At 41.3% G+C, this 23616-nt stretch overlaps 3 protein-coding genes across 7 annotated transcripts; 1 reads left to right on the forward strand and 2 right to left on the reverse strand.

Moving 5' to 3' along the window:
• Positions 1-1116: 1116 nt before the first annotated feature.
• Positions 1117-6868, reverse strand: LOC104425075. Of its 5 annotated transcripts, none has more exons than XM_039304858.1 (8): positions 6478-6868; positions 5103-5292; positions 4546-4598; positions 4008-4101; positions 3332-3933; positions 2726-2950; positions 2583-2639; positions 1117-1564 (listed from the first exon to the last, which is right to left on the reverse strand). In XM_039304858.1, exons 1-8 carry the CDS (start codon positions 6484-6486, stop codon positions 1370-1372), a joined length of 1425 nt encoding a protein of 474 aa, XP_039160792.1. In that variant the 5' UTR covers positions 6487-6868; the 3' UTR covers positions 1117-1369. The 5 variants fall into 5 exon arrangements, with proteins under 5 accessions (XP_039160792.1, XP_039160791.1, XP_018721186.1 ...); XM_039304857.1 differs by having other exon boundaries at positions 1117-1570; positions 6478-6866; XM_018865641.2 differs by having other exon boundaries at positions 1117-1570; positions 4008-4098; positions 6478-6865.
• Positions 6869-9578: 2710 nt separating this feature from the next.
• On the reverse strand, positions 9579-17153 carry LOC104427321 (putative white-brown complex homolog protein 30). The gene is made up of 15 exons (XM_010040429.2): positions 16918-17153; positions 16758-16834; positions 16218-16493; positions 15498-15561; positions 15273-15419; positions 15073-15107; positions 14827-14900; positions 14246-14515; positions 13599-14182; positions 12726-13022; positions 11593-12069; positions 10860-11008; positions 10358-10647; positions 10115-10251; positions 9579-9732 (listed from the first exon to the last, which is right to left on the reverse strand). The coding sequence occupies exons 1-15, from the start codon at positions 17151-17153 to the stop codon at positions 9579-9581; spliced, it is 3267 nt and encodes a 1088-aa protein (XP_010038731.1).
• A 2154-nt stretch (positions 17154-19307) lies between these two features.
• LOC104425076 (serine/threonine-protein kinase PCRK1) lies at positions 19308-23397 on the forward strand. The gene is made up of 6 exons (XM_039305455.1): positions 19308-19326; positions 19471-19775; positions 20153-20535; positions 20625-20885; positions 21248-21370; positions 22466-23397. Exons 3-6 carry the CDS (start codon positions 20155-20157, stop codon positions 22967-22969), a joined length of 1269 nt encoding a protein of 422 aa, XP_039161389.1. The 5' UTR covers positions 19308-19326; positions 19471-19775; positions 20153-20154; the 3' UTR covers positions 22970-23397.
• Positions 23398-23616: the final 219 nt, after the last annotated feature.

A 23616-nucleotide genomic window follows, 5' to 3' on the forward strand; every position in this document is an offset into this window, starting at 1 on the left:
CGGCCTCTGTCTTCGCCATATCTTTGTCGTCATCATCGTCATTCTCGAGAGCCTGCCCTGGGGATGAGTTCATGAAAATTCCCTTGGACGATGTTCCCCGAGAAGTGTTATGCATTCCGGGAAGGATGCTGGGGAGGTCCAAGTTCGACACCCCCTTGCCGACCATTTTCGCCGCCATCATGATGGTCGGCTCGGCCTTCTGGCTTCAGTTTCTGTGCGTGGTGGAGGGTGAGAGAGGCTGAAACGTTGTTGCTCGGGATATTCTTAGTTAATTCGGTATTCAATGCAATAACGAAATTGTCTTCCGGACATCTGCCGTCGTTTCGAATTCGTGCTTGTTCTTGTTGCCATTGCCCTTTTCCATTTCTGGGGTACAGGAATCTTGTGCGACCTGATCGATCCCGTCTGTCAACAAATAGTCACGTTGATTTTAACTAGTACGCATCTTACGCATTTGAAATTTTCCTTCGGTTCTTTTGATAGTTGGTGAGGCAGTTCGGGCGCCAAGTGAAATTCTGAAAGTGAAGAAATTTCGCCGGCCCAAAATGCAGGAATCTTACTGTACATACGTTTATCGATCTGATGAAGACGTGTCCAGGGATCACAGAGTCCCTTGCAACTCGGCAACGTTTTCAGAGATTATTTTCTCGACGTTATACAAATCGGCATGGGTTCAAACCTAGTGGAGAGGTGTAGCGAAAACTGTCTGGCTCATGGTCATGAAGAAAATCTAGCATCACGACTATGGCGGGTAAAGGTAACATTGAGACGATGCGAAGCGAGAAGATGGACACACATGACACTGGTATGAGTACGATGCATGCTATCGTGAGAAGAAGATTGTCACAAGCACGTGTCGCGTTGACCCCCATAGGATATGCATGACGACTGGTTGGTGGGGTGACATGAGGCACGTATGCATGATCAGTCATAAGCATGTGAGGGAATGCATTAATGCACAAGAGCGAGCATGAGAACGTGGCCTAATGTCTCCAAGCACAGGCCAGTGACAAACGATGCATAAGCAATTAACTGGGATAGGGGGATGCACCGTATAGAAATGAGGCTTGCGCATCATTGACACCCCCCACATCACTTACCATGCTCAGGCAGTAGTAAAAGAAACACAAAGCCAAATTAGCTCTATATCTGCAATTAGACAATCCAATTAATCTGTCCCTGTCCCCCTTACTCTTTATTTGCGCAATGCAATGTTTACCACATTTGGCGGCAACATTTCTCCAGCTGAGACTAAAATAGAAGAGAATCTTTTCCTCTCTTTTTGAAGATCGATATGAAGCAAAAGTACGGTTGGTTTCCTTCGTTCTCTTAACACCTACTTTGTATACAGCTTTTGCAAATGCTTCTTTCAAGGGCAGACTCTTCTACGTACATTTCTTCCATTAGAGCTGAGCCTAGCACCTTTCTTTGCAGTAGGAACTGGGCGGGATCTCGAATTGTAGCTCCTCGGGTATGGATGGATTGTTGCTAGTTCACTTACCCGGTGTAGCAAGGACTTTGGCAATGGACGGACAGCATTCTTCTCGTTCGTCTCGGTCTCGGTCTCGGCCTGCACGTTTATCATTGGCTGAATAAAATCTCTGTTTGTTGCACCGCATTATTGTCTCAAACAGAATTAATCATGGGCACATGAATTGAAAATGATGGTCCTTGTACACCAAATCAAGGTCACACGCATATTACCATTATCAAGTGGAAGCACCACTAATTCACTACTCATGATAACCCTAGAATGAATGGTGAGGAATACTCTGAGAGATCTCAGATACGTCATAAATGGTACGTGTGATGCTAACACTAGAGACGAAACAATCATATGATAAGATTCTAAGTAGCATTGGCAATTTCTAACACGAAGTACCACATTCGTACATGATTATATGGCAAACCCAAAAGGGACAAAAATCGCATATACACAAAATTATAGCATAATCAGCAAATATATAGTATTTCCAATGACATGACTAGACATGATCGTGAAACCTGATTATGACACTTGAACACGAAATGCCGGTCCTAATTTTAAGGTAAGCCCAACCTCTAAAGCTCCACCGCGACAGACAGGATACATAAAATAAAATGACACGACTGATCGTTGGACTTTATAACACTTGTAATGGAGTGAACAGAAATTACTTTTAGACTCGTTTTTAGGCCCATTCTGGAAAAAGCGGCAAAATATGAACACCACTCAGATTCCATAGAAAAGGTCTGGAGTAATTGCTGTTGAAATAGGATGCCAACGAGGCAAGGTTGAACATTAAAGGAGTTGTCTAGAGAGATCTGCAGCTCATCCTACCACATCTAATGCAGATCATCATTGACAAGTGGAAACAAGGACATTAATCTAAAGTTATAACAAACATGACATAGACTACTGCATAATGCAAATGCAACCTCTATACTCAGTTTGCATCATCTAAAAGGATCCAATTATAGCTCGTTACGTGGCTCATGGACTTTGATTGTTGTCATGTATAAAGAAGCTACAGCATACTCAGCATTCACAGAATGCTGATCTGATCACACTCCACAACCAGTAAAGTAAAAGCAATGCTAACCTCTCCCTTGTGTGATTTTAGTGCCTGACTAGCCCTCAGAAGATTCCGCCACTTGTCCTGCAGAATTCAAATGTCAATCATCAAAATCATGTAAAAAGAGAATGTGGACTATGACTTTTATTGATATATAACACAATTAGTACTCTGAGATCTATGGGTGTCCTGTAGGCAGACGTAGCAAAGAAAAGCCTCTTTATATCTGTCCACTTCCCAGCTCCATACTCAGAGATACCATCAACTAACTTTGTCACCTCAGCAAGAGTCCACATTCTTTGATGCTTCCTCCGATCAATACCCTTCTTAGGTCTCCGCTCGACAAAGTCATCTTCAGATTCAGATGCAGAAGAATACTCTCCCGAATCATCTTCCTGAATATTGAAGATAGCATAAATCAGACAGTATGATGTTAATTCTCAAAAGCCATAAAGAGCACATTAATCCAGAAATCAACTCCTCCGAACTATCTTGCAAACCTAGAATTACGTGACCCACTTTGCGCAATACTTTAACTTCACTCTTCACTCAATTAAAACAATTATATCCAGCTCAATTTATGTCTCATAATAACAGTCTCCAGAACGAAATTGGTGTTTAAATGTGTAACCTAGTTCTAAGCCTTTAAACTAGGAATGATCATCACATTAATAACAGCTTTTACCAAGTAAAACAAACTACGCTTTAAAGCACATGGAAATAGTGGACAAGCAACAATAAAGAATTAACATGTAACAGGTCAAAATTTTTCCTACCAAAAGGGGTTTGCGTTTCTTCAATCGTCTTCCCTGTAAGTGAGGGTGAGGCAAAGTTTTGATGCCAGTCTCTTCTGGACAATCCTTCACAGGAACTGAAATTAACTCTCTAGATTCCACATTATGTAGCTGATCAGGAGTTCTAAAGATCACATGCTTCTTTGAATCAACAGCAAAAGGCTTTTGCTCTGGCCTAAGATGACTAGATTTCATATTTGCTGATTCCTCAATGTACCTCCGAGTAGGCTTTCTCTGTCTCTTTTGCGTGAGACATGCTACCAATCTGCTTTCTGCAGCAGGATTGTTTTTGTTTCGGCTTGACAGCAAACTAACAACACAATCTGGACTATTTTGCAGTTGATCAACCTTTACGGAATCACGTGAAAGACAATTGCTATCCTCAGGACCAATTCTCCCTTGACTTGAATCGTCATTACAATTGAGTTCTGGATTATTTCCATCAGATGACTCTGACATTTCAATGGCACCATTACTACTTCCACTATATCCTGGTGAATGACTGTCTGTACTAGAATTCCCCAAGCGGAGGCCATCACAGAGGCCAACATCCAATGCAGAGACTTCTTGCGCAAGATCCATGTCTAATACAGAAAGACATTGTCATCAATGTCTTATTCTTACAAAATTAGCATATGTTATGCTGACTTGGAATTACCTAAAAGATAATCTTCACATGCAATGGGAGGACCATCCATAGAATCGAGAACCTCCATATCATCAACTTCATCCAAAAATCCTTCAAGTCCCTGCTAAAAGTTCCCAATGCAAACATCAGCCACCTAAAGCAAAGGATATACGACGAGAACGATACAGTAGTAAGCAACTAGCATATTTGATTAAAGTACAGCCAGGGTGGAAATTGGATCTTTGATCTTGTAAGATTGAGGGAGGGATTGCAAACCAAATTCTCCAAAAGAGGGATTCAGAGTGTAAATGCAAGATTGGGGTATCTCTGAACAACTTAATACCTTTTGGTACTTCCTTTTCTCGTAGCATTTGAAATTTGAGTCAAACACCTGAAACCTATCATACGTACAGATATTGACAAATAGAGCAATCCAGAAATTTCCCAAAATTTTCCCAAACTTAGAAAATTTCATATCCTTTTCAAAATTTTGGAAGGAAAGCAGAAGCTACTTCTTCTTAAGACAGGACAAGCAGACCCTTAGAAAATCAATGTAAGGGATACGTACTCCAAGATTTAGCGCATCTCCTCCTTCTGGAGTAATGTAGGAATCCAGTCCACCTTGCAGAAAAGCAAAAATGTTCATCAGAATTAGGATTACTGGCAATATATATATAGATAGAAGCAGAAAACTATCAGCAGCTTCATTTTTTGTTGAAGCAGTTAGATCTTTACAAATAAGATTGCAACACGTACAGTTTCTTCTACAGAGTTGCCAGTGGTGTCGAGCCACGCACTGCATTCGAATAAGCCTTTATTCAAATTGTTTAGTTGCATTGTCAAAATGAGAAAGGAGGGCGACTTGATTCCAAGATGAAGTACTTAAGTTAGCAATTTATTTAGAGTAAATCTTGCTACTAGATTTCTCCTACTTTATGTACAGAGAATTCATTAGTTAGATACATGCAAGAAATGGAACTGTAAAATGTCTATGGAGGGTAACAATGTGAGAAGAAAACATCCAACTCATATGCATGAGAAATCTCCATTTAATCTGCTTCTGCTGAAGAACCCGACAATTTGATTCGATGAACAAAATACTGAAATAAGCAGGCTCTGTCTTACAACTGGTAGATCTGAGGCTAAACTCCACTTCATCGTGGAAGTCTTTACTATCCAAGAACTTCCCGGCATTCTCCTCATTAGAGCAAAAGACACCATCCACTGAGAAGTAATCATTTTCAGGCTCTTCGAGTAAATGCTCGACTTCAGTAGTTTCGTCTTCTATAGGCGGGACAAGAGATTCTTCTTTAACCTATCAAAAAAATGGAAGATGAATGCAGTTTCAGCGGTAGCACTGACTCAAAGTAAGCAGGAGAACATCTAAGCATGTCTGCACAGAACCAACAAACTACATATGTACTCAAACCAAGCCCACGAGATGCAGCCACAGGCTTCTAGACAAACAAGAATTTGTAATGGACATATAAGATATGTCTTTAGTGAGAACTGGAGCGCTTCTAATCTTGTAATCGAGAGAGAGAGAGAGAGAGAGAGAGAGAGAGAGAGAGAGAGAGAGAGATTTGTGTCAATAGAATTTGCATAAATAGATCATCAAACTTCCATGCAAACAAAATATGTGCCATTGAACCACGCTTTCTCGTAATAAGAAGGCCCTAATATAACTTTGAAAAGGGAAGTTTCTCATTTTTCCAACTATTAGTGACGACTATGCAAGATACTGCTTCAGTGGAAGCTAATGATGGCAATCCAGTCCACCTTGAAAACCCAAGTTGTTCATCCCACTTAACATCACCAAAATGCGGCATCGTTCCCCAAATTCTATCCTATCCCTGGCAAAATGGTTGTGCTCTTCTGACCCTCAATTATTCAATCGTGCAAAAGGCACGCGCTTTTAATAGTGTGCCGAGCTTTTGACAACAGCAGAACTATTTGACAAGCAGTGTCAAAGAGTAAAACATCTTTTCCGTGCTAGAATTACAGCATCAAGCGGAACCCATTACAGTTAACTGAATGGCAAGCACCACAACATTTCTTTCCGCAGTCAGCAGACACAACAGCAGTGGAAACCAACGAAAATGAAAAAAAAAACCGTAGAAATAGTCTACAGAGAAAGTCACAAACGAGCAACGGAAAACCCCACGCCCCAGGGGTTCGCTAATCAGGACGATCGCGAGAAATGCACGTCCATCCTTCCCGTCCGTCCCCCTTTTCTCAGACACGACCACTCGGAGAAACAATCGCCGACCAAGAAAGCGAGCACACACCAAAGAAAAACACGCGATCGTTCCGCCAAAGAATCATCGAACAAAAAAAACTCATCCGTCACAACAAGACCGACGATCCGATCCTCCCCTCCCCTCCGCTCGATTTCGGGTACCCATCGAACGCATGCAGTCCGTCGCCTCAAAAAGGAAGCACCTTTGAGGGGGGAAAACGATCGGAAAAGCAATGCCGACGAGAGAGTGCGAAGGCGAACCTCGTTCATGGGCGGAGCGGGCCGAAAATCCCTCCGATCTACCCCGAAGCGAAGCCGGAAAGAAGGAGGCCGGGAGGCCGAGGAGCGGCGGCGGCGGCGGCGGCGGCGGAAGCAAGAGCGAGATCTGCGCAGTCCCCCCCACGCACTGCAGTCGCCGGCTCAACTAGCGAGACTGAGTAGAGAGAGAAGGAGAGAGAGAGAGAGAAAGGGGTTTTGACCTAGAGAGAGAGAGAGGCGATGAAGGTGTCAGAGGAATTGGGGCGAATGTCCGCAGGAGAAAAGCTCGCGACCGCCAAATCGCGCCACGAAATCACATCACGATCGTGATTGCAGACAGAGGGTTGAAGAGAGAGGGAGGGGATGATGTCTGGTTTTTCTTTTCTTTTAATTATTATATAATTGGAATATTTTATTGGTCGGGACGGAATCGAAATGGTTTTATAATGCATGGCCGCGATGTGACCGGACAAAAGTGGGTACTAAATATAATGCGCCCTTCATGTCCGAAAGCCCCACTGTTCACACGTGCTGCTCGTTCTCGCGTGTGTCGCTCGTGATTGGCCCCCCCGTTCTTTTTTCTTTTTCTTTTTCTCTTTTTTAGGTCGATCGAAGAAAATGATTGAATTTGAAAACATCCAAAACTAATATATCTCTGTTATTGATTTACTATTAATTAATTCTTATTAAATTTTATCATCAAATTATTGAATTAGATGAGACAACGAGCGTACCAATTCAGAATTTCAATAATAAAAAAATTAATTTTTTGATATTTAGAGTTTTAAAAGACAGGAAGTCATCTTTGTATTTTCTTTTTGACTACAAGTTTGAGCTGCATCATGAACACAAACCATCCAATGGGCTTTCTACCGCGTTGTGTAACTGCTGCACTTCTAGTACAAAGAGATGTCCATATTGTTAATATTCCATTAATGAGCTTGTCAATTTTGGACTCTTTGGCTCGCGGGTTATGTGGAGTGATTTTGGCTCGAACCAAATATTTTCTAACGGGTGCCAAAATCATACAGTAACAAAACCTAAAAAAGTCTATAGCACTAGTTGTCACTCTGCATCTTTTTGGTTAGAAAAGAAAAAAGTTGTCTTACAACACATCACGGGATTTCAATTAGCACATCACGGGCTTTCAATTCGATCCTTTGATTCTTGATTCTTCTAAGTGGAGTCAATGTGTCAAACACGCGTACAATTAAATTCTGTATTTCTATAAAAGTTGCATGAATTTATAGGCGCAAGGAAAAATAAATGTCCCAACTTTTCCAACAATTAAAATGTGGGACGAACATTTTTTTTTAAAAGAACAAAATGTCAAATTGCTGATGTCTTTTCCTTTCCCCTTTCGAGCAAGGTAATGTGCAAGCCCATGTTGCTAACCGCGCAGGTGCATGGACCGGTTCTAACGATATGTCAGCAAGGCACACTAATTTGGTGAAATGACACTGCTTCCTTTAATCAATAATAACGTTGATTTTCAGCTCTTTTTTAAATATATTTCTATTTTATTTTATTTTATCAAGGACCCGTTTGTTTTAGCGAGAAAAGAAAAAGAAGAAGAAAAAGTGCGATCCTGAGGTGAAAAAATTTAGGGTTCTTGAATAGGGTTCTTTTTTGTCCTGAAATTGAAAATCAGCATTCGAAATCGATGATTACGAGCAACTCCATCGGCTTGTAAAGATGAAAAATTCAATGACGTAGATTTTTGCCATTCAAGTAAAAATTGGTGCATTTTTTTGGATCGTTTAAAATATGGGATAGTTTTTTCCATGATTGAAATTTGGTCGTCTCCTTAGTCCCGCTCTTGAGAAAATCCTTGCGAATATCAGTGATACGGCAATACGGTGCATTATTCATTCATATTATTTGTGATATTCAGGCCAATCGACTTTGGTCAAAACTCGAAAATTGTAGGTGGCTTACTTTTCCACACATCAAATGGCGCATAGAACACCTTCTTTTTTTTTCCTTCAAATTCCATGTGTTAAAATGACGCCTTCATTGATGTTGATCGGTGTCACTGATGTGATACTCTCCTTAATTTAACGTGCGGTTCCATTCATTCCTGGCCCTTCCATCATTCTCAAAACTTGTCGAGTGCTGCACCTTGTTTGAGTCTTCTCGTCCCGGTGATCACTCCTTATTCTAGTCGGATCGGGCTAATTCTTCAAAAAACCACAAACTGCACACCTATTAAAGGGAGACCTACCCATATGGGTTGTGCTTTCAAAAGAAGTATTCCTAATAATGATCCAAGATGATGACCATTTGGAGGTAGATGGACTTATGTATTGCTTAAAAACGGGATTTCTTCTAGGACTTGGGACGTCAAGGTGACGGTGCTACTTAAAAAAATATATATTGCAATATGACTTTTTTCACTACTCTGTCAGTAGTCAATCTAGGATTCTTCTTCACCATTTCAATGTCATCAATGTTGATCTCGCCACGTTGGCTGTCCGGATAGTAATGAAAAACGGTCACTTGGAAAAGCTCACGATCCTTCGCGGCCGATCCTGTCAGTGTCCGCGGCTGCTGCTATAAAATGCCTCGGATGGAATGGTTGGTGCTGACCAGGCATGGGCTTGCAGTTGCAGGTGCTCGCGTTTTCCCGCAAACATGAGACAGCTCACTCGTACGTATAATTCAGTACAAATCTCAAGTTCCATGTATCTGCAGATTTAATGTTCACTGGTTCGAAAACATTGTTCAAGTGTATTACTGTACCAAAATTTAGACAGCAACCACTTTACATCTTCACCTCATTCCAACCGCCCCCACACAATCTCGCGGCTGGTTCGACCATCATTTGGTGAGATTACAGCATCCATCCATAAAAAAACACTCAGCATTCTAGGAGTTTGATCGCGCACAATATGATCTTGATACCTATAGGTTGCGTAATGTGCAGCCAGTGTGCTAGAATTTATACATCCTGTCTTTCACCGCTGGTTTCTTCAAAGATGATGCACGTTTACCTTGCCTGACGTTTGGATCTACCTCTCAGTTCGTGCTATGTACAAAAGTGCTGAGAAGAGACTCCTTCAGTGCTACCAAGACAAGGTGTCAGCAAGAAGGGAGGCTGGAATTCACTTCTGGGATGTAATGAGGCACAAGAATGCGACGGCACGACTGACTATGCCCATGAGTACGAGGAGTATCAGACACACGGACCAATGGCCAAGATCGTAACCACTCTCCATGAGTGCTCCGCAGCGAGTGATCAGCCACACTCCAGAGTACCTGAAGGCCAGAGATTCTCAACATCATATGGCTTCAGATAATGTAAAATCATAGTGTAGGAGCATAATTTGAAAGGAATATTTCAAGTTTCTCTTTTTATCTATTTTATTCAAGGTAAAACCATATTTCAAACGGTTGGTTTCGTCTTGATGAATGCATTTGAATGAACTTGCGAACTAACGAGAACCATCATATCCTTATTATCTTATTTATCATCATTGATGAATTCCGGGATGTGCATTTCCCACTGGACATGAATTTGAATCCCCAGAATGGCCTCTCCTTGCTATTTCTCTCCATGAAGTTGGTGTTTTATAAATTGGTGTTGAAACTCTAGACCTAAGGCTTGCAGAAATTGTAGTTGTCTATATGATGAAAGAACCTCTCGGCATTTGCAATGACAAAAGCCTCTAGAGCCCACTTGGGGTAGCACAAATCTCCTAGACGCTTCACAAGGCGGTGTTCCGTCTGTTGCTGTGTTGAAATGAGAGTCAAGACCACAGGAAGAAGCACAGACCACTGCATGTCGATGAAAAGTCCCCCGACAAATGGTGAGTTGCAGATGACGTGAGTTAATGTCCAATTAATAACGGCAATGGCTCATTCAGTGAGATCAGACACATACCAGCTGGGCGGGGCCGGGCTGAAGGAAGATTGCAAATATGTAAGCTATCCCGGTCACACAGTACACGAGGCAAAGCAGAACGATGTAATTGTCAGCAAACGATGATCTAGGATTACTGAAGAAATAGAACATGGATAGATAAACCAGTGGTTTGATCACAGTGTTGAAATGGTCAACTGTATCTTTGGCCAAGAAATAGGCCAGACTGCTTATTCCCGATGCATTTTCCCTCCAGTATTGTAATTTGTCCTGAGTAAATGATCTCAGTGCCGCGATCTTGCAAAGTAATGCTGCAGATTGGAATTGAATTGGATATTGGTAAGAAAAAGACACAGATAACAGTTGTACAGAATGTCAGGTTCAACGACCAGTAACAGAAGATGGTTATGTTCATCGATCGGATCCATGCAACAGAGTTTTACAGCCACTTCTGAACTTACTAATTAGACGTTTCAATATGCACGTAGCTGTTAATTGAAATCAAGAGGGGAGATAAACTTACATACAGCAATGACCGTGTAGGTATAACCGAGGACCCCGAAAGTCTCATCATTGACCTTGGCAAGAGTACCTAAGCATGCTCCTCCTAGTAAGAGTATTAGGTAATCAACTGCTTGTATTCGAGCATCTCGTAGTCTTTGCTTCCCCACCCTGAACATCAGTCTAGGAAGATTACTAACTTGGTTATTAAAACAAATATCCAAAATCTTATATCCAGGAACTTTGTTGAGATACAGAGGTCTGCCAACAGGCCATATTTGAATTTCCCACCACAATAGAAATCATATTCTAATTTGTGGAAAATACTGGAGAAACATTTGGCAAGTTTAAATGTTAATCTTTTACCAGCGTGACAAGTTAAGTTGTACAAAAGTCCATAAAGTTCAAAGTTAAACCAAAAGTTAAAATGTAAAAGTCAAGAAGAAACACGTACAGTTTAAGTTTCAGATTTGGCCCACACAATGTTGTCCATGGCAAGTCCATTCAGATGCATTTTAGAAACAGAATATCGATTTATTCAGTGAAGTACAGAAATGCCAACCAGAATGATGAACTTCTCAGATTTTAGCATTATGTGGCATCTCACAAAAAACTCGTGGCTCATCAAGTAGGTTAAACCTCAAGAGCTCAAAGTATTAAAAGCTTTCGAGTCAATTGTTGCAGCTTTAATCAGTAGAACTAGAAGATTTTGATTATGACGGTAGTGTTCATATCCAGAAGCACGAATTCGTTACCTCCCCAGATAATATCGATATTGACGAAGTACGTCAGGAGTGATACGGTTGGACAAGTCCTTGGACTTCGCAAAGTTATGCTCTATATGATCACGCTTTTGCTCAACATGAAAGACGACATCCTGCCAGAGATCTCCAGCAAATGAGTGTTCGGTGCCCCCAGCACTAGGATCTGACGTGTTGCTTGCATTTGCAGACTTTTCGAGTCCATCTGCAAATCGGAGCATATCTGGGGGTATTGTATATCCGTTGTGCAGCATCCACCTTATAGGAAGCTGTTCAGGATTGACCCCTGCAGTTGGTTTTATGATGCCCTCCAAGATGTCAATATAGTGGTCTGGAGGAATGACGCGTTCTGGAACAGTGATCCCAAGTCCAGAAAAATATTCCTCGACCTTTTTGACAGATCCATGGTACACTGTGAGCCCACCTTTTGCTAGAAGTATTAGATCATCGAACATCTTAAATAGAGCGTAGCTGGATAAAGAAGGGCAATGATTACCTTCGACTAACCGAGACAATATGAGGGAAACAATTACCATGCATCTTTAAAGTGTCAACTAAATTTAAACTAATGGTTTTTTGAACAACTAAGTGACCGATGCTCCTTGGCGAAACACTCCAAACATAGATTATAGCAAATACCCAAACCCTGTTCAATAAATGACAGGACTACTATACGATCATGCATGGCATACTGTGTGCAACTAACTAATGCCTTAATCCCAGCGTCCATCTTATGCATTTAAGAGTCATTTGATGTAACAATTCTTTGCAACTGGAACCACTTTGTAATGCTGATGATGATAGTGGCTACGACATGCATAGAATCAGCCTCCCTAGCCCTAGACAAGCATGTGCCAAGACAAATTGGATGTCATGAATCCCAAGGTTGTTTTCCCAATCACAGCAAGGATGGTCAGAGAAATTCATTAGAATCCATAAGCAACTGAATGATCATTCACTTACTTTCACTTGAACAAGGATTTCGTAGATTAATGATCTTACTGGGTATAAAAGATATGGAAGAAGTGACAGTGTCAGAGAAAAGAGACGAAAGTAGATGCAGGTTCTCTCTCTTGATCAAAGCAACTAATAATTCTATCCATTTGAAACAGAAAGTAACAGTGTACCTTGGTTGATGAACAACCATGGAGATATTTACTCCTTCAAGTGCTTCACGACGCAGTGCTCTAAGTAGTAACAAGGAAGATGAACTATCTAAACCAGATGTGGGCTCATCCAAGATTAGCAGTGAAGGTTCCATGACCATTTCTAGCCCAACATTGACACGCTTCCTTTGGCCTCCAGAAATTCCCCGTTTCTCCACCGTGCCAACCAGAGAATCCCTCACTGTCTGCAGTCCCAAGGACTCAATAACTCTTTCAACAATAAGTACTCTGTCCGGTTTTGGCATGTCTGCAGGTAGTCTATTTGGCCATTCCAACCAGAGAAGTAATTAGAAGACATAAGTTGCTAGCAAGCAATCTGATCCAGAATGTCAGAAGGGCATGCCAGACAACGTAAAAAGACTTGTTCTCCCAAACTACTCGGTCACAAGTTACTGACAGAAACAAATGAATTCAGTGAGCTAGTGATCATGCCACAAAGTGTTCAGGGAGGACAACCTTCTTGACTTACATGGTACATTGGGGGAAAAAAGTCTAAAAGGCTTCTAAGTACAGCAAATGAGAAGGATAAGTAACATAGGGTGAAAGAATACTAATGTCCATCATCACTTGTAGGATAGACGAGGAGAAAAATCACTAATGTACAATTGACTATGTGAAAGGAGGACCCTGGGAAACTATGCATTATGAAGAAAAGCCATTTTGCATATCTCTGTTCAAATTTTAATAATTAACTAATACAATGATCTGTTTGGCTCTCCTTTATTTCCCTGCTTATAGTGCTAGAGTCCGCTATCGATATGAATTTAAATCAGGAATAAGTAGTCGTGATGCATAAAAATAGGTAAGCTTTCTGGCAGATAACTACTCACATACCTGCATCTAGCACTAAACCGTAGATTCTCTTCTACTGTCAAGTTTCCATGAACAATATCATCCTGTGGTACAAAACCAATGATTTTCTTGTATGAGTGGATGGATTCATCTTTCCCATTGATGAGGATTGAACCTGTCATAGTACACCCAGTAGCTTTTCCAACGAGAGCAGAAAGAAATGTCGTTTTTCCAGCTCCTGATGGACCCATCACAGCAGAAACTCGGCCAGGCATGATTTTTCCAGAGACACACCTGAGCAGATGTTTGTTCGTTCCTTTCAATGTGAGAGTTAGATCTTTAAATGCAACCTCAATTCTTGGCCTGGTTCTCGTTTCAGTATCAGTAGCCATAGAGATCACTCCCGAGAAGGTCAAGTTCTTATTTTGCTGCTGCATAGCTTTCTCCTTCTCAAGCTGACCATATGCGTATTTGAAAATTTGACTTCGTGTATGCATTTCTTTAACCCTAGGTGCTTGCTTCTTAATATTCTTATTTCCAATTTCAATATTGAATCCTCCCTGACTATTTGGATCTTCATCAATAGCACGCATCATTTTGGTAAGGCTGCTTGGCTCTTTTTTCTCCTTTGAAAGAGAAGATGATTGGTGAGAAGAACTGGAAGTATCTAATGGAGGTAATGCAGACACTGTGTCAGGTTTAGCTTGATTCATAACTTTTGACTGGTCCTGTTGCATTCTGGATTTTTGGCGAGAAAATGTACGTGATAATTGTTGTTGCAAGCCCACCGCACGTTTTTTGGCAACATTTTTTGCTGATTTCCACCTTTCCCGAGCTTGTGCGGTTTCTCTTGCATGTCTTGCTGCAGCTTCCCTAGATTTAGCTTTCCTTTTTTCCCGAGTGGTGAGAACTTGATCAGAACAGTTGTATATGAGTATCAGTAGAGTGCTTACAGCAGCCTGAATTGAAAAGTTGCATTTTGTGGTCAATCGGCACTGGGAAGATCTGCAAATTGTATTCGGCTGTTCTAAAGTTTTTCACTTCATTGGCATCTATTGATGTGCACAATAATCTCATGAGCAAGTAAATGATGTTCCGAGAAATTTTTTTTTAGAAAGATCTTTCAAGGTCGTTGGGAAACAATCCTAGAACCAGTTCTTCTATGCAAGATGTACACTGAAAAACTTCCAAGCTGATACCATTCCTGTCTGACAGAGTGAAAGGAGTCCAGTCCAGTGCATAAAAGATACATAATCAAAGATGTACTTACTATAAGGATGATACCATATGCATGGATATTTTGGGCGGTGGTGCTTTTGGGGCAGGTAGTCAACTTGGCGCATTCTACAATGGTTAGCACAGCCAAAATTAGATATCGCATAATTCTGCTTCCGCCCCCCAATTAAATGGAACCCATCAGTGCATAGATGGACAAAGCAGAGAAATGTAGATATACAAACAGATCTCTGTTCAGCATGTCATAAAATCAAAATCTGAAGGACCAATTAAAGCTCACCTCTCTCTGCGGTCGAACCTGTCCTGCAGTAGTGTCTGAAAATGAACACAGAGACATCAACTTTTTTCCAAGCATGGAAAATTGGTGTGATAGTGCATTATGCATGGTGGATTATGAACTAATTTTCCCAGGTCTGCAACACTGTTCGGGTTTTATATCGTAATTATTAAAATTATCGAGGCTTGGATGGAAATTAATACCCACTACTGCAAGGCATTTTTTTGATGGTAGTCGGGCAGTAAGATCCTGCAGAGCAGAACATCTCGCTACTCCTCTCAAAATCAGCCCAAATATCTGCTCCCCCACACGTGTGATTTGGCTGTCTCGGTGGGATTTGGTAATTGTATCTGCAATGTACCTTGCTCTTAAGTTTAAAAATATAGCAATGCGGAGGGAAAAGCAATTCACAACTTCCAGAAACTTACGGATCACATATTCCAGTTGTCTTATTGAGTTCTGCCAAGGGACAGTAGGAACCTAAAGGACATGCTTCATGAACAAGAAAAAGGAAGACAACAGATGTAAGCAGAATTCCTGTTTCTTTTCCTTTTGAAAATCAATCTAACAACACATGAAAACCAAAATAAGCGCGCGAAGCCCAGCATGCCATATCCATAAGAGCAGTCAACTTTTGGTGCTGTGGAACCAGAGTCATGCACGAAAAGTTGCTTCATTTATTATTGTTCTCACAGAATCTAGTCAACCCAGAGGATAAGCAGAGTTCCTGCTTCGTTTTTGTATCTGACACATTGCCTATCAAGTATTACTATGCTTGCCCTGAAATGGCTTGAAAATAATACTCACGACCATCAGTTGCCTCTTTGATGGCAATTCACACAGAGACCTGGAAAGCATTTGCACTCATTGTTTAACGTCAATTTTCTCTCCCAAATTTTTCCCTTTTCCATTTGCTCAATTAGTTCTGTAGTTATGGTGTACTTAAACCTTTATTCTGCCAGTACGAGCTCCCGGTTATGCTTTTAGCATTTCAACATTTTCCTGGAATAATAAGGTAGTTGCTCTGCTTATGATTATTGTCAAATTTTCCTGTCATATACACTTTTCGATCAATATCTACTCTTAGGAAGCATATAATACGCAAATTTTCTATTTCAGAATTTACATCTAGCAGTTTATATACTTACGTATCATGCAAGTAATACCCTGAGGGCAGAAGAAGCCCTCACAGCAAGGTTGACAGTCATGTGTCCTCGAAGGCATCTCTTTCGAGGTCTTGAGGTCGACCTTCTGATCGGTTGCCACTGAGCAACCCCATCCAGGTTCACATCCAGAAGCCCAAGAAGTCAAATTGCAGTTCTTGTTAGGCCTTAGATAATTTCCATCTGTTGGCCCATTTTCGAAGAAACTACTGAAGTAAAACTTGATTTCTGCGACCGTGCAAATTCTTCTGGTAAGATCTCCTGTTAATCCAAAATGTTACCCCCATCGGAAGATATAAAAGAAGCTCGATTACAAATTCTACCGGATAATTTGTGAAATCAACCGTATCTGTCTTAAAAAGCTTTTGCTTTTTAGTCTTTTTCCTTGCTTTTCCAATGTCCTTAACTATAACTCATTAAGTCTTTCAATTTACCATGCGACTGAGGAGTCTCTCTTTCCCTCTCCAAGACATAGCAGTTTCAATAGAAGATGAAGGGAATCCCAGATTGTGCTAAAGCTCACACCTTTAGTTTTCTCGATACAGGAAGTCAAAAAATCCAGTTTCCCTGTAAAGTTAAACGCCCCATTCCACTCGGCATCCCTAAGGCCAAAATAACATTGGATCAGAGGGAAAATCATACAAGCACGACCGATAAGAGAGCAAACACAGAAGGAACTACTCACACATCCTTAATGCAGAAGCCCAAGCTGCGTGATATATCGTCTCTAAATAAAGAGGTAAGATTCGAAAGCCGGCCATAGATTAGCCCCGTGACCAGAGGCAACACGGTTGGGTTGTTGGTCTGACTGAAATCATCCCCATCCACAGATATCGTGCGACGCAAGAAACTCAAGAAAACAACCAGAAAGAGAGACACAACATAGGCACGACGGCACCTGCAATTCTTTCCCCCTCTCATTAGGATCAAATGGAGCTCTTGGAATAGTATTTAATGGCCGGCATCCAGCATCAAACTTTGGATACATGTATCCCAAAGGCACTAGAATCATATGCAACGTCGACTTTGCGCTATGATGCCAATCATGAACAATGGCAATGTCAGGAAATCCAGTTCCGACATTTTCACAAAAGATTCATCAATCAACCGCGCCTTTTTTCTCGGGATGTTTCGGCTCATGAATCGAGATCAGGGTAATGGGTCCATTCTTGTTTTGCTCATGGGAACGTGAAGAGCTCGTGGAGAAGGCAAACGACGTAGTTTCAGGAACGTGGCAAGTCCCCATTTCAGGATGAAGCAATGGTTAGGAGAGAGAGGTGGCTGATTTGAAGGAACGGATAAACGTAAAAAGGCAAAAGGGCAACAGGAAAAAGCCATGGTGGTCCCATCTTGGAGTGTGCAAAAGAATGGAGATACACCCACACCGCTTGGAACTGGACCAAAACCACCCGAAATCGGTGATTCTTAAGAGAATCGGTTTGATTCCCAGTTTTATGGATGGATTCGCTCACTTGCCCACTCAAATCGGACCGATTATATTATAATAATATATTAACTTAATATTAAAAAAAAATCGAAATTAGTAAATGTAACATTTAGGGCTCGAACATCTTGTCTCAATTTACTACTCTCCTATTTCATCTCCTCTCTCGCAGTTCAAACTCTCTCTCAGCTCCCTCTTCCTCTTCAATTCACCTCCGGATTGCTCATTTCCTTTCGAGTCCTAGTTCGGACTCGGTGAAATGGTGAGCCGATTCTCTTTTCCCCCTCGAATTTGAACTATCTCTCTCCATGTCATTGCCATCCTCGTTGCCACCTCTGCATTTATTGTCACTATCGTCCTCGTTGCTAGGCTTGTCCCATTTTTGCCTCCCCTCTTCCTGCTCCCCTTCAGGCTTCTCCCTATCGTCCTTGTCGTCGGGGATAGGAGTGAACTTTAGCTCGAAGAATTTCCCATTGTCCTTGTCATTGGTCTAGAGGAAGGAGCGAGAGACAATGGAGGCGGTGGCGAAGATGGTGGTGGTGGTCAGGACAGAAGTGGCACGAGGGCCATGGCTATCGTTGCCAAGGACGCTGCTGCAGCGCTAATACTTGAGGAGGCTAAGAGCTACCATGGTTGTGAGAGCCAAAATAGGCTGGGGGAGAGCGAAAAGGAGAAGCCAGTTCCATGGATTCACCTCAATCATTGGTCCGTCCATGCAACCAACGGACGGTTTCTAATTTCAAAAAATTTGAAAGTGATATTCTCGATTTTAGACTGAGCACCTAAAACCGAGAACTGTCCATCCGGACCCTCCACACGCTTCCGCACCGGGTCGTGAGTCTACGATCTTGACTGGCCTCCATTTGATTCTCGCGGGAATCACATCGTACGGTGGAGGAGCAAAGTCCTCATCTTCCCGTATTCACGCGCATCACGGCCAGGTGCACAACGATGGGGTCGTTAGACAGATCATCATGATGCATGTCGCTTGCATCACTCTTTCCATAGGGACAGGCCAAAGGTTTGACTGCGTCATGCCTATGTATGCCTCTACAAACATTGATATATCGAGCGAATTTATCGGATTCTTAGGAAGCGTCGAGAATATGCAGCTTACTGAAAAAGATCTCCATCTGCAATCTGCACAAGACCCATATGCTAATTTCGCATGTAAAGCTTCAAAGCAGTGTGAAAATCATCCATGGGGCAAAAAAGGGAAGATACCAGGATTCTACCCTTCTGGTTCATCGAAGCTTCTTCTACTTTTGGGCGTCTTCTTCGGGGCATATGGTCAAGTATTTTATTGGACTTGACCTGAAGAACAGACACTTCAGCTAGAATACCGGTATGTGTGGACCAAACATCACGCTAATATAGAAAAAAAATGTCAAATTTATACCCTCGCAATATTGAAAGCTCATTTTTGACCGGCGATTATTTATCACTGCCGAAAGTATATATTATAAATAGAAAGTTAAATAAAATATTAGTAGAGAATAAATTTGGGTCGAAAATTAATTTACGAATTTTGATAAGATGGTGATAAGTTTGGAGCTCAGCACAGCTGTCATCGCCGGCAAAAAGCAAAGATATAATCAGCAATGGCGAGAATATGATACGGCCGCCATCGTTTAACGAAGGTTGAGAAAAGTATGTTCCAAATTTCTTTTCTAAGTAGCAAATCGGGATAAGCTTTTATTTATGAGATCCCGGAAATTCTACCTCCTCTCTCTCTCTCTCTCTCTGTGTTGAGTCTGGAGCTGACCCACACGGTCTAAATTTCCAACGTTTCAGTCGCATTCTGACACGGACGAATCCGGACCGCGTCTGTCTTAATAACGACGGATACGGAGCTGCAAATCTCTCTCTTATTTCTTCTGGGTGCAGTTTGATCTTTTCTGGGGTCGTTACTTTTGGTTGGCGAGCTGACTTGAAGCTGCCGTGTTGATGACTTTCTTCTTGGTCGCGCAAGCTCTGTGCTCTTGAACTTTTCGAAGTCTTTCTGAAGTGGGTTGTTCCTGATTTCCCTCAAAATCGGGACTTTGATTGATTTCGCGGCTGAATTATATGTGAAGCGCCCGCTAAGTGAAGGCTCCAAGGTGAGTTTTTGTCTCGTCGTTTGGCGTCAATATGTTCGGTAGCTGCTTCGTTTGATTGATGAAGGATGCCCTGTTGCGAGAGCGGTTGACGGGTTTGACGTGATTCGTGTAATCAAACTTGCCTTTTTTGTTCATCATTAGTGCATCGATTGGTTGCTGGAAACTTCTGTCTTTTAACTTCTAGTATGTTTGAGTGCTTCGATCTTCAAAGCCCCTATTGGATTAGCCATTTAACCTGGGAGAAATAGTAACTTGTGAATAATGATGATAAGATGAATGATGGAATCATCTAACCCCGTTGACGCCGGGTGCTGTTCGATGTGTAGCTTCTACCTGATGAGGTGTTTCAATCTCTGATTTATCTCCTGGTTTTACAGCTATGAATTGCTTTTCGTTTTTAAACGGGGACAAGAAGGATGATGAGAGAACTCCAAAGTGGGTTTCAGCTCAGTCCACGGCTTCTATATTTACTGATTCTGACGTTAGGAGAGTTGGTTCGGAATTGACTTCTCGAAACCTTTCTGAAGCAAGCACAGAATCTTTGGGGAGGACTGCTTTTCCTAATGTTTTGCAGAAATCCAGCAATCTCAAAGCTTTCACTGTTTCAGAACTCAAATCAGTTACCAAGAACTTCAGCCGCTCTGTCATGATTGGAGAGGGTGGATTTGGGTCTGTTTACAAGGGTACAATCAAGATTACAGAAGATCCATCTAAAAAACTTGAAGTGGCTGTGAAGCAGCTGAACCGGAAAGGAACCCAGGTAAAACTTTGTCCTCCCTAATCATGTGTAATAATCCCTTTTTAAGATTATGTGTAGTAATGTAGTTTCTGCTTGCTGTTTATCTGCAGGGACATAAAGAATGGGTGACAGAAGTTAATGTTCTCGGTGTGGTTGAACATCCAAATCTTGTAAAATTAGTTGGATACTGTGCCGAGGACGATGAAAGAGGAATTCAACGGCTTTTGGTATATGAGTATATGCCAAATCAAAGCGTTGATGATCATTTATCATCTCGCTCAACAACACCCCTTCCTTGGGATATGAGACTAAGAATAGCTCAAGATACTGCTCGTGGCCTGACATACTTACATGAGCAAATGGATTTCCAGGTTACCACCTTGATCCATATTACGTTGACTCCTAAATGGCATCATTTGTTTTCCCTTCATTTAAGTTCAGCAGTCCCATTTCCATAGCTCTTAGGCATCACTTGTCCATTAGAACTGAAATTTCCTTTTCCTTTTTCATTTTGTTGCCATAATCTTCTGCCTCCATTCTTTTCAGTTTCTTTCTATTTAGAAGTGGGAGTCAATTGGGATGATTCTGGATGATTATGAGCAGCTTCTACTTTTTTCTAAAAACATTTTCTTGAGTATAGTGACATGGCAGAAGCCTTTCTCATTGGCCAGGTTACACATCTGAAAATCAGGGGCTGCCTTCTTACTTACTATTTGGGTGATTTCTGATACAGATAATTTTTAGAGATTTCAAATCATCGAACATTTTACTGGATGAGCAATGGAATGCCAAGTTGTCGGACTTTGGATTAGCAAGACTCGGACCTCAAGAGGGTTTAACTCATGTCTCAACGGCGGTATGCTCATATAGATTGATCATTCTTTTACCTATTTGTCCACATGTGCCTATGTAACATAAAGACATAATTCAGTGCTAAATAACTAATGCTCTATTTGGTAGCATCTCCCATCATTTTTACCTTCTCTTTGTTCTTGGTCTAAGATTCATTTTCATTATTATGAAGACAGTCTAGTCACAGAAAGAAAAGTCCATAGCTAATTGGGCATGTCTGTATGATAAATTTTGGATGAACATTTTTGTTCTCTACAGACAATTTAGTGATCTAGGCTATTGTACTTTTTGTCATTAGAAGCTTTAATGTTTCTGAAAGTTAGTTTGGCAGCATCAATGGTTAACAAAAAGCCATAACACATCCTGATGCATCAATGGCTAGGATTAAATGTTTGTTAAAGCTTTGCAACGGTCTTTATGCAGTACGTATATACATATATATTAAAAGGTACGACTAACACTGATGGACCATTTACTATGGCAGACGACTTAATAATACTGTACTTAGATCAATTCAACATGTCTTAATTTTTTTCTCTTTTTAACATCCTCTGGCAGGCATGTTCTTGTTACTTTGACTTTTTGGGGATTGGGATGATGTACTTCATCAAGCAACATCTAAATTGGGCTTGTGTGCTCCATTTACTTTAATCAGCCTTTTATGCATGTGACACTTTGTATGTATTTGGAAACCAACTCAATTTTGAGAAGGGTCTGAGTTTGGTACAGCTCCACAGAAACCCTGATATCCTTTTAATCTCTTTGCTATGCTTCACTGTCCAGACTTATTAAAGCAACAATAGTGCCTGCATCAGCGAGAAGTTTGGTAAAACCTGAATGACATCCTGAAAGTGATTTCTGCATGCTGTATGTGGTGGGGTGCTAAAATTTTACACCTGCCCATTTCCTTTGTTAGAAGTAAATCATGTTAAAAACATAGACACTTGCACAAATTTGTTACACTTTTGATTAAGGTACAACTATGAATAAATTAAAGTACTACATAGTGTCTCCCTCATGCAGATCTTCCTTGACATTTTTTGTGCGATGGACGATTCAAACTATATTTCTTGTATTGTTAATGATGGTTTTGTACCAGGTTGTGGGAACCATGGGATATGCTGCTCCTGAATACCTGCAAACTGGACGTCTCACATCGAAGAATGATGTTTGGAGCTATGGAGTTTTCCTCTATGAACTAATCACTGGCAGGCGTCCTTTAGATCGTAACCTCCCGAAGAGTGAACAGAAGCTTTTAGAATGGGTGAAGCCGTACCTATCTGATTCAAGGAAGTTTAGGTTGATAGTGGACCCCAGGCTTGCAGGGACATACCACATCAAGTCCGTGCACAGGCTTGCAACAATAGCCAACAAATGCTTGCATAAAAACCCGAAGACGCGCCCTAAGATGAGTGAGGTGTTAGGGTTGGTGGACGAGATTGTGAGGGAATCAACTGGCATGGACTCATTGAATAGTTTTGTGTCAGTAGAGACGCAAGAGGATACTGGAACAAATAATAAGAGGAGGATTTTTGATTTTAAAGCTTGGGAAAGCTGGTGGTTGGGTCGGATCTGGACACGGAAGTTTGCCAGGGCGTGCTGAGAAGCAAAGGTTCAATGTAAATAGGCATGGTTTATGCAAAAGAAAGAGTAGAAAAAAGGCGGCATGGCGTGGGTGGAACTTGGGTTGGACACATTGTAGCCACAAGACACCGATAATTATTGGCCGTGCTGTAATATATTGTTCTCATATAGAAAAACTCGTTTGATGTAGAAGTAAGAGTATGGCTTAGATCTGGAGTCTGGACATGGAAGGCCTATGATGAGAGGAGTCAAAACTCATGGTTTTGGCCACGAAAGAAGGATGACCTGGTACGTTAATGCAAAGTTAAGGAGCTCCCTGTAAAATGTAGAACTCGTATTGAAATTGTTGTTCTATTTGATCCACACAAATGTGTTCCCCTCGAGTTTTTGAATTGATCAGTATTTTGTTGGAAATTAATATTCATGTAGTCTGTTTCTCTGGTTCAATATATGCTCTCTCTACGAAATGGACACTTTCCACCCTCGAAAACTCTGGAGTTCATGAGTATTCAAAGAGGGTTTTGCTGCATATACGAGCAAGATTTGGCAGGTTTTCCTTCAAGGATGATTAAAAGGAGAGACGGAGGGTCTGCAGAAATACAATATTGTCGAGACAGCACTATATATCGTTTCACGTGTAAATGGCTCGTGTCGAGAGTTATCAGT

The sequence above is a fragment of the Eucalyptus grandis genome, chromosome 11, assembly GCF_016545825.1.
Source record: "Eucalyptus grandis isolate ANBG69807.140 chromosome 11, ASM1654582v1, whole genome shotgun sequence".
In the NCBI taxonomy this organism is placed as follows: Eukaryota; Viridiplantae; Streptophyta; class Magnoliopsida; order Myrtales; family Myrtaceae; genus Eucalyptus; species Eucalyptus grandis.

Bases quoted from the DNA above. Each gene is read 5' to 3' on its own strand.
- LOC104427321 (XM_010040429.2), bottom strand. From the start codon at position 17,153: ATGAGAGGGGGAAAGAATTGCAGGTGCCGTCGTGCCTATGTTGTGTCT. The intron at 15,108-15,272 runs GTATTAATTTCC...GTTCATTTTCAG, and splicing joins AAAATGCCTTGCAGTAGTGG to ACACTACTGCAGGACAGGTT. The intron at 14,516-14,826 runs GTAAGTACATCT...TTTTCAATTCAG, and splicing joins CATATGGTATCATCCTTATA to GCTGCTGTAAGCACTCTACT.
- LOC104425076 (XM_039305455.1), top strand. From the start codon at position 20,155: ATGAATTGCTTTTCGTTTTTAAACGGGGACAAGAAGGATGATGAGAGA. The intron at 20,536-20,624 runs GTAAAACTTTGT...GTTTATCTGCAG, and splicing joins TGAACCGGAAAGGAACCCAG to GGACATAAAGAATGGGTGAC. The intron at 21,371-22,465 runs GTATGCTCATAT...GTTTTGTACCAG, and splicing joins TAACTCATGTCTCAACGGCG to GTTGTGGGAACCATGGGATA.
- LOC104425075 (XM_039304857.1), bottom strand. The intron at 3,934-4,007 runs GTAATTCCAAGT...TTTCTGTATTAG, and splicing joins ATGTGAAGATTATCTTTTAG to ACATGGATCTTGCGCAAGAA. The intron at 2,951-3,331 runs GTAGGAAAAATT...TTCAATATTCAG, and splicing joins AGAAACGCAAACCCCTTTTG to GAAGATGATTCGGGAGAGTA.